The sequence below is a fragment of the Musa acuminata genome, chromosome BXJ2-10 (assembly GCF_036884655.1).
Source record: "Musa acuminata AAA Group cultivar baxijiao chromosome BXJ2-10, Cavendish_Baxijiao_AAA, whole genome shotgun sequence".
Classification (NCBI taxonomy): domain Eukaryota; kingdom Viridiplantae; phylum Streptophyta; class Magnoliopsida; order Zingiberales; family Musaceae; genus Musa; species Musa acuminata.
The window spans coordinates 25,748,190-25,757,717 of record NC_088347.1 but is presented as its reverse complement, the minus strand read 5'-3'; the positions used below and the strand labels follow the sequence as shown (position 1 = coordinate 25,757,717).

General features: G+C 37.9%; 1 protein-coding gene across 7 annotated transcripts; it reads left to right on the top strand.

Annotated features, from left to right (window-relative positions):
* Positions 1-483: 483 nt before the first annotated feature.
* On the top strand, positions 484-9,290 carry LOC135624700 (uncharacterized). Of its 7 annotated transcripts, XM_065128580.1 has the most exons (13): positions 484-626; positions 1,003-2,004; positions 2,117-2,251; positions 2,364-2,508; positions 3,385-3,666; positions 5,267-5,546; positions 5,827-5,993; positions 6,131-6,241; positions 7,861-7,912; positions 8,002-8,111; positions 8,186-8,314; positions 8,550-8,639; positions 8,725-9,290. In XM_065128580.1, the coding sequence occupies exons 2-13, from the start codon at positions 1,088-1,090 to the stop codon at positions 9,217-9,219; spliced, it is 2,913 nt and encodes a 970-aa protein (XP_064984652.1). In that variant the 5' UTR covers positions 484-626; positions 1,003-1,087; the 3' UTR covers positions 9,220-9,290. The 7 variants fall into 7 exon arrangements, with proteins under 7 accessions (XP_064984652.1, XP_064984656.1, XP_064984651.1 ...); XM_065128579.1 differs by having other exon boundaries at positions 565-2,004; positions 5,279-5,546; XM_065128578.1 differs by having other exon boundaries at positions 565-2,004.
* The last annotated feature ends 238 nt before the right edge of the window (positions 9,291-9,528 follow it).

Genomic DNA, 9,528 nt, shown 5'->3' with positions numbered 1-9,528 from the left:
GGCGCGTCATCCGGCCACTTTTATCCCTATCACCGATGATTCTTGGCGTTCTTTATGCTTCTTTTATTCATTTCTCTCATGGAATGCAGTGAGCGCAACAGCGATCGTGGACCGAAGCGGGAATCCCAACCCTCTCGTTTGGGCTTCGTTCACCTTCAACCCCTCGGGGACCCGCCTGCGATCCGACCGGGTCTACACCGTCGGCCGGAGGCACCGCAATTGCGATCTTGCGCACTAAATTACATAAGATATATCGGGTCGGATCCAACCACGTCTAGGGACATGACGTGACACAGTGCAACTTCGAAGCTTCGTCAGGGTATTTGGCTAATCCATGGCTGCCTGTTCGAGATCCAATTTTATTCGAGGAACCAAACGTTTGACCCGAACGGAGAACCCGATTTGCTGTAATCTGACTCGACCCAAACATCTCCCGGTAGATTTCGCCCGCGTGATTTGCGTTGAGACTAGCTCGAACCATCTGTTGTTGGCGCTGTTTCGATGTCCTGCATTGGTCCCGATGTCGGTGGCGAAGTCGGCTCGACGTTATATAGAATTCATAAGGCCGGTTCCATTCGGGTTCGATCACTCGTCCTCAAGAAATAACTAGACGAGCGGGAATTAAGGTGCCATCATCCTTCCAATTCCTCCATTACTTCGTTCTTTTCTTGCATCAATCCCCTTTCGTTGCTCCCATCATTACATTGAATCCTTCTTTTCTTGGCATTTCTAGTGTTTTTCTTGAGTCAGGGAATTAGGGTTCCATCATTCTTTCAATTCCTTGTCTGCTTCATCGGTTTCTTGTGTCAATCTCCTTCCCTTGCTACCATCCTCGCATTGATTCTTTCTTTTCTTGTAATTTCTAGTGATTTTCTTGTTTCTTTAATCGGTGTCCGTTGCTGTTTCAGTCCTCTTTGATTTTTATTTGTTATTCCGATGATTCTTGGTGTTCTTTATGCTTCTTTGATTCATTTCTCTCATGGAATGCAATGAGCGCAACAGCGATCATGGAGCGACGCGGGAATCCCAACCCTCTAGTTTGGGCTTCGTTCACCTTCGACCCCTCGGGGAACCCGCCGGCGATCTCATGTGCCTGCGATCCGACCGGGTCTACACCGTCGGCCGGGGGCGCCGCTATTGCGATCTTGTCCTCCTCCAACGCTGCATCAGCAACCGTCATTGCCAGATATTTCTGGATGGATCCGATCGTAAACTCCGTTTGATCGATGGCTTCCTTTTTCCCCGTCGTTCCCATATCTGCGAGATCAGTCGAGGCTTTCAAGCCGGAAGGCAGTGCTCGAACGCTAGGGTTTCTCTCAATGGCGTCTTCGTTAATGGTCGCAGGGTCCAGCAAGGCGCGGTAGCAGAATTGTCTGTCGGAGATGAGATATTGTTTTCTTGCAGAAGTGGATCGAGCAATAGTTGTAGAATTAAGCGTGGGTTTGCCGTGGATAAGGTCTTTTTCTCTGAGGTTAAGATTGTTCGTGTGAATCGTTCACTCTCCACGTTGGAACACAGTCCTTTGGCCCCAAGATCATTCATTCTGCAGAGCCAGCTGAAAAGTATACTTGCCAGCTCCGATCCAATATCCTACCTGAGGAATTTTCTTGATTTGCAACAAGAAAAACATGTAACACTTCCATTGGCGTTGGAAATTGGATCCCCTGCTTCTCCGGACTCTGAGGGATGCTGTAAGACAGATGGTTTGCGGATTAATGTTGCTCAAAAGGTGGTCAGTTCCAATCCGAATGTTCTGAGTGATGAGCACAGAAAGTCCTCCGTAAATGCAGTTGAAATCATGGAAGTCGATAATTGTGAACTCCATCCAGATGATGATGGGGTAGTCAGTTATTCAGATGGCAGCACATTCTTTCTGAACCGTCTCAAGCCCACTGGTCCTGGCACATCTGTTCACTGTGATGGAGTCACTCTGCCTGAGCTTTTTCATCCAGTGAAAACACTGCTTCGAGTTTTTATTGCAACATTTACATGTGATGTTTCTTGGTGTGTTATATCTCTCAGCCATTCACAAATATTTTAATATGATCTCGCAATTCTATCATATGATTTCTTTTGTCTCTTGTGCTGATATTTAACAAAAATGAAAGTTTGACAGGTTTTTGTCATGTTGTCGATTACCAAACCACCTGCCAATAACAATTGCATGCCACGACAGTGTAAGATGTTGGAGTGCTTGCCATGATAGTAGGACTTCTGCACCATATATTAATTATCCAAACCTATTGTTGATGTATGTATCTTTCTATGATTACGCTTAGTTAAGTTCATTGCATTTTTTATGAGAAGTATATGTTATTTAGTAGCTCAAATTGATTTTCATGTTTATTGCCTTTTGTTTGCAGTTATCCCCCTTTTCCAGATGTAATAGCCTTTGGAAAAGATCGAAAGAAAAAAGGTGTTGCATGTCATCATCCAAAGCTTATTGTCCTGCAGAGGGATGAAAGTCTTCGAGTTATAGTTACTTCAGCAAATCTAGTTCCAAAACAGGTAAGTATAGATATATTCATGTTTGCTCACTGTCTACTAAAATAAGCATTGCTCTCTGTACATTGTATTATTTGGTTTCATCTTCCCATTCTCACTCATTTTCTATAGGGTACTAGCAAACGTGGTTGCATTGTACTCTTCAATGTGCATGTCAATCATCCACTTGTCCCAGTTCATGTTAATTGACAATAGTGTCTTGTTCTTCCTTCTAGACGGTTGATAAGGTTTAAATTCTAGTGAAGCTTCCTCTGGTAATCACGTTCCGTTTGACTTTGTTGTAAATAGATAGTTATGATCACATTGGTTGGCATTTGTAAATGCATGCCCTAGTACACCATATGAAAGGCAATCTGTAGTGTGCATATGCTATCTTTCTACTTTGGATTTCCTTAAAGGTTCATTGAAAATGGTTTTCCCTTTTTCCCCACTTTTGGCATGCCATTCACCAAACTATGCAGCTTCTTCAGATGTCTTCTCCAGACAACATTGCCCTTTAATTCTTTTTAATATATCTGGTTCTGTATCTAGCTCCTTTATTTCAATGTTGACTAGGAATTTCTTCCTCTAGTTTATTATTGGAATTTGTACTTTTTAATCAGACAAATATTGTTCATCAGTTAAGATCTCCGATTATCATAACTGTGCTATCGTACTTAGAATACCTGCAATCTTGTCCAACTCTAGATGTTTAACCATTTCAGTTATGATGAATTATTTGTATTTTTCCTGTTATCACTATTTGCTGCATTCTTATTTGAACATAGGTGTTTTCTTGACAGTGGGACTATTCAATGAACATTGTTTGGTGACTTATTTGTTTTTTTTCCATTATGATTTCACTATATTCTTATTTGTAAGTAGGTTTTTTCTTGACAGTGGGACTATGTGACGAACACTGTTTGGTGGCAAGATTTTCCTCGTAGAAGTACTCTAGATTATTCAGCTTTTTTTGGATCAATTGAAGATTTAAAATCTGACTTTGCTGCTCAGTTAGCTGGGTTTGTGGCATCACTTATTGTTGACGTGCCCAGCCAAGCGCACTGGGTCAATGAGTTGGCTAAGTATAACTTTGGACAAGCTGCTTGCCACCTTGTTGCTTCATTGCCTGGAGTCCATACACAGAGCTCTTATTATCTTGCGGCTGATTATTGCTTATCAGTGAGTAATTGTAGTACATCCTGATGTAAATTCAATGTCTGGTGAGCTGCAACTTGTTGGAGCATCTTAAAATAACTTTTCAGATATGGATAGTGTTATCTACATTTCATACATCTCAGATATGGCTGTTCAAAGGAAACGTAAGATAGCAATAAAGGATCATTTACCATTTGAAAGTATGAGAAAGAACTTAGATGATAAAGCATTTGGGAAAGTATGAGAGAGAGCTTAGGTGATAAAGCATTTGGAGCAGCCTTTTTGTTTATTTTACAAGGGTGATAAAAGGTATTCCATGAGGTTCATGACAATTTTGGAAGACAGATTCTTAAAATTGCCTGCCATAACTGAGATACTTACACGATACTTCTTAGATAGGTTGAGGTACTTTCTCAAAGTATCTGTTATTAGAAGAAATTAGTAATATTTTTGGATACTTTTAGAATACATTGGAATACTTTTTGGAGAACTTGATTTTAGGCAAAATGGATGTACGATTGGACAACTGTTTAATGTCATTTCTATTGATAATATATTTATGATTAATGATTAAACTAATGAGCCTACACCACTTATCAGAAGTCCTTGTTATTTTACATTTCTTTAAATTCTGTTTGTTGAAATAATTTTTTTCAGTTTGCATGCTAGTTAAGTACCATCGAAGTATATGTTGCTATGTGATTTAAGTATCTTTTCATGCTATATTTTATACTTTTCTTGAATCAAAATTGAATATGTTGGCATGTTCACATTGTTTTATATCTGATCTGATATCCATGTCCATGCATAACAAATAAGTATTAAAGGGTTTAACAAAATGGCTTTAGGTACATTTTTGATATGTAGTTAATATATTTATGCATGTGTTTTACCATGGTAAAAGATTTTTTTTCTTATAAATGAAACGAAGTATCATTTATATGTGTTCAGAAACTGATATCCAAGGTCATTTACATCAGACTATCAGAATAATGTTTTCTGTCTCAATGCATATATCAGTATTAAATTAATACACTTTATGTTTGATGATCACCTCAAGTTGATAGAGTTTGTGTATTTCTTTCTGTCTTTTAAACTAACTAGAATATGCAACATTTGGTTAAATGGGAATTAAAGGTGTTGATGTTAGCTTTCTTGTATCTATTCCTTGGAAAAATATATTAAGTTCAAAAGATGAAATAATTTTGACAATCTTATTGGACTGAAGGAGTGTAATTTCCTCCTCCATTGATTCCCTTGTTCAGGCAAATTATGTTTTCTTATGGATGCTTATACTTTATGGTTTCTTTTATATACAATGACTCCCCATGTATAAAGCCAGTATGCAAGCAGAGCATGTGATTTATCAGTATCTATTCCTTTCTCCTATGTGTTGAGCCTTACAATCCATTTCAGATCACATGAATTTGTCACGAGTGCTTTCTTCAATATGTTTTCCTCCTCTTTACTACATCATCATTCTTAGAATAGTGCTTCTTGAGTTTGATTTGTTCATGCAAGACTTCAATCCAAAATTTACTTCCTATTGCATTTGAAATTTTGATATGCTGTGTCTCAGTTATCTAGTAATCACTTTTTTTTTCCTAACAACCATTGAAATTAGCCTTTGTTGCAGGCTAAACAGATCATGCAATGTAAGACTTCTTCTGGGCATTTTTTTGGTTCAGTTCAAGCGACTGTAGTTGGTTTAAGCCATCGATTTCATGCTTCCCCTGACCCAAATGGTGGTCGATTAAGAGTTCTAGCTTCACTTTTAGGAAAGTGTCGAGAGAACACTAGTGGAATGGTAGAAGTTCTCCTGAAAAGAGCTACAAACATACCAGCAGATACTAACGCTGTGAGTGTGGTTGTTACTGCAGATTTGGATAAATTTTCTGTAGGAGGTAAGCACTTTCAATCTTTTTTACAATCTGGGTAACTTTTCTACTTGGTCATGCAACAAATGTTTACAGAGTCTGAAAAGCATATCCGACTCCAGATGTCACTGTTAGTGTCTGATAGAATTGAAGTGTCTTGTGTATATCAAGCAATCTTCTTGCAATTGATTTATGCCTGCATTTTGAGATCAAACATGTTCTGTCACATCTTCAAGATATAATTACTGACTTCATCTTTACTGCCCCAATAACTCCAAGATTCAACTGTTACCAATTCATTCAACAGATTCTGTGCAACTTGGTTTTCTGCCTAGAGATGTTGCAAAATGGTTGTCTCCTCTCAGTGACATTGGGTTTTTTAGTTTTTCGGCCTTCATCTATGCAAAGGAAGCCCTTGCAGCTGCATTTGGTGGAAGCAGCACTAGAGTACAGCTGTTAGTTTCTGTCTCAAAGGCAAGTTAGTTTAACATTATTTTAGGCATGTCAACATTGATAAGATGCTCTTTGAAACTGAACTGTTTTCATCCTTAATGTGCTTTGACGAAATTCTAGATACCTTCTCTGACTACTACTGTTGTCATGTGATGCAGGGGCCAACATTTTCTGAAATACCAAGATTGATCTGTCCTGAGCATTATGTGTCTTTGTGCTCACTTGTTGCTTCTGTGCAGAGGTGTCTTGGACTTTGGCGTTTAAGAGAGGTACTGATAGTACCTTGAAGCCTTTCATCCTAAATCTATGTGATATCTAGTTCATAGTGTTTGAGTTATGCATAATTGTAGCAAGGAAAGAAAATTAAGTTGCTGCAATGTTGATTTCTGGAAAAATCTTAGTTTTAATAGTTAATTAGGAGGGAATGCATGAGTTGCAATTTTAGAAATGATGTGAACGGAAGAGAACCAGTTAAATTTAGAAAATATCAGATACGAAAACTGTGGACTGATAGATTTTATTTTTAAAATGTTGGATCTAGATGACTATTTGTAGTTTAAAACTATATTGAAATACATGCAGTAGTTATGGAGAAATTAATTATTCAATCTTTCTTTTATATAATATGTTGGTAATAGGAGGAATGGGACAAAGTTATGAAAAAAAAAGTTTATATGGATAGTGGACATTGTAGTATTTTTTGGTGGTTGTTTCTGTTCAAGAGGTTCGTGGTACTGATCTTCATAGGTAGGGGTGGGTAGGAAGGTAGACAAGTTTTCTTTATTCCTCCTTGGCAACCATTTCAGAAGCCCTGGGAGTGGCATGTGCCCCGCATCTCAGGTTTCCTCTGGCCTTGATCACTATATTGAAGACCTACAGCTGTTGGGTAGATAATTGATGATTGTTAAAATTCAGCAGGTCATGAATAGTAGATCTATCTGAAGTTTATCCTAACATTTGTAGATTTTCAGTCTCCAGCTGATTGCTAGTTGATTATCTCTGCCCTTACAGATGATAGGCAATTAACACCACCGTTGGCAGACTATTGTTGATTGACTCTTTTTTTGCAAACTGAGATGATCAACAAACCGCTAGGTTGATTATCAGTAGTTAATAAACCTGGGCACTGTCCAAGTGGTCGCCACAGCCTGCTGCCGTTTGGCTGCATGCAGCCACATTCTACTTTGGATGACTCTAAATTCTCCATTTAGGAATTTTGAATGGAAGTGACCTTTAAGTTGACTTGCATATGGTCTTTTGTCAAAACTAATGGTTTTACTTTTCTTATTTTATTAAAGTATACAATCATCATATACAGTCACCATGAGCAGAATTATCATGTGTGTTTTACACCCGTACTTCTTCCTTAGGCTTGGGTAGAATAGCAGAGCAAATACATTTATTAGTAATATGACAAATGTGTTTTGTGTTATTGATGTTTGCTGACCAATGACCACATGCTCTTAGATGTTATTGGAGAAGTTGCAGTGGTTGAATTAACCAGTGTGGAAAGTTAGTATTGGAGAAAATGGTTTTCAATTAAGTGTTGTCAACTTGCATGCATGTTGAACAAATGAATCTCTAGTTGAAATAATAGCTGATTGATCAGCCTTCTCTTTGCAAGTATATATGTTGTTGCACCGGCAAACACAATTGACAACACTTATCTTTTATGCTGAGACAAGATTCATGTTGACAAGGATTTTTCCTCTTTTCTGTTCCCATCTGCTGCAAATTTTTTGTAGTTATCCATGAACTTTCTATCAGTTGGATTCTCACCAGCTTTTGGAGCTCTTTGACATTTCTCCTTTTTCTGGACAATTTATGAGAGTATATGGTGTGATCAGATAAGCAATGTAACTCTTATATTTGTTTTGCTTCACTGTAGGTCTTGTCGCGACACAAGTGGCCTGAATCACTAGAGGTTGATTTTGTGTATGGTGAGATCAGATAAGCAATGTAACTCTTCTTTGCTCAAGTAAATAATAAACAGTGCCTCATCTTACTAGTGTGTTTTTGTAATGTAAAGGTTCATCCTCCATTGGAACTTCAGTCAATTTGCAATTTTTTTCTGCTTTCTCAGCTGCAGCTGGGAAAAAGTCGTGTCAGTATCCTGATTCTAACGAGTCTGACCCAGCGGTAATGTACCCTTAGTTCTTCTGTTGTGATCTGGTTCTTGTTGTTCTGCGACCACTTATAAGCAGTTTTTTCAGTGGGGTTGCTGGACTTCTGCTGATGAGCTAAATAGACCATCAATTAAGATCTTATTCCCCACCATTGAACGAGTGAAAAATGGACGGCGTGGCATTTGGGATTCTAGGCACTTACTTTCTCTGTCAGAGGTAAAAGTCTTTTTCTTTATCTATTTGTCTGCCAAAGTACATGTTGATTTTCTTCAAGGAACTCAATTTGCTGCCAAATAGTTGTTGACATGATGAATTTCTAGGTAACTATGTTTTTCTTGCTAGGGCTTCAGAAATGTCGTCCTCTCATGTTATGGTCATGAAAGAAGAGCCACTTATTCTAGAAATAGTTAATAATGCTACGTTTCTCAAGATAACCTGATCTGTTACGCAGAGAACCTGGCAAAGGTTGACAACTACTGGTGTATTTCATGATGCCATTCCTTATCCATGTGAAAGGCTAGGATACCCAATGCATGTCAAGGTATCTTTTCCACATCATGAGTTGACTTCTGATTTCTGTAGTGTTACATTATCTGTGAGCCTGTGATTGAGGTATTTTTTATTAGGTAGCTCAGAGACGTTTCCAATCTGGAAATGGTATGTTCTCATTTGGTTGGATATATATTGGGTCACACAATTTCAGTCCTGCTGCTTGGGGAAACACATTGCTTTCTTCGTCAGAATCAAAGGCTCCAAAACTGCATATTTGTAACTATGAGCTTGGTATCGTCTTGATTGTGCCCCCGCCAGATCTTTCGGATACAGATGGTAGAAACAGATTTAATCTTGATGATTTCGTTCTGCCATTTGTTATGCCTGCACCAGAGTACCAAGATGGTGATAGACCAGCTACAGCACAGGCCATGCGAGAGGCCTGTGTTGAAGTCACTTCATCAAAGTTATTCTTGTCAGAAGATGCAACGGAAGAACTGAACGAGGATATCCTAGATGAAGAAGTAACTTTTGAGGAATCTGACTTTTCCATCCAGGAGAGTGAAGAAGAGAAAATTTATGCTGAGATGCTTTGGGGTCAAGTGGACTCCGCTGGAATCTCTTTGTGAAGTAATGCAGTTTCTAAATGTAGAGATCTGTGCAACTTATTCTGATATACATAGACAAAAAAACACACATATACTGTATGTTTGTCTATATATATATATATATATATACAAAAATACATATACTGTGTGTATATATATGTATATATTTGTATATGTGTATATACATAGACAAAAACATATATATATGTGTGTATATGTGTATATGTGTACATATATGTATATTCGTGTGTTTATATATATATATATATATATATATATATATTTGTGTATATATATATATATATATATATATATTTGTGTATATATATA

Excerpts from the sequence above, each read along its gene's own strand:
- LOC135624700 (XM_065128578.1), top strand. The coding sequence starts at position 980 with ATGGAATGCAATGAGCGCAACAGCGATCATGGAGCGACGCGGGAATCC. Across the intron at positions 3,667-5,266 it reads CGGCTGATTATTGCTTATCA|CCTTTGTTGCAGGCTAAACA; the intron begins GTGAGTAATTGT and ends CATTGAAATTAG. Across the intron at positions 7,913-8,001 it reads AGAGGTTGATTTTGTGTATG|GTTCATCCTCCATTGGAACT; the intron begins GTGAGATCAGAT and ends TGTAATGTAAAG.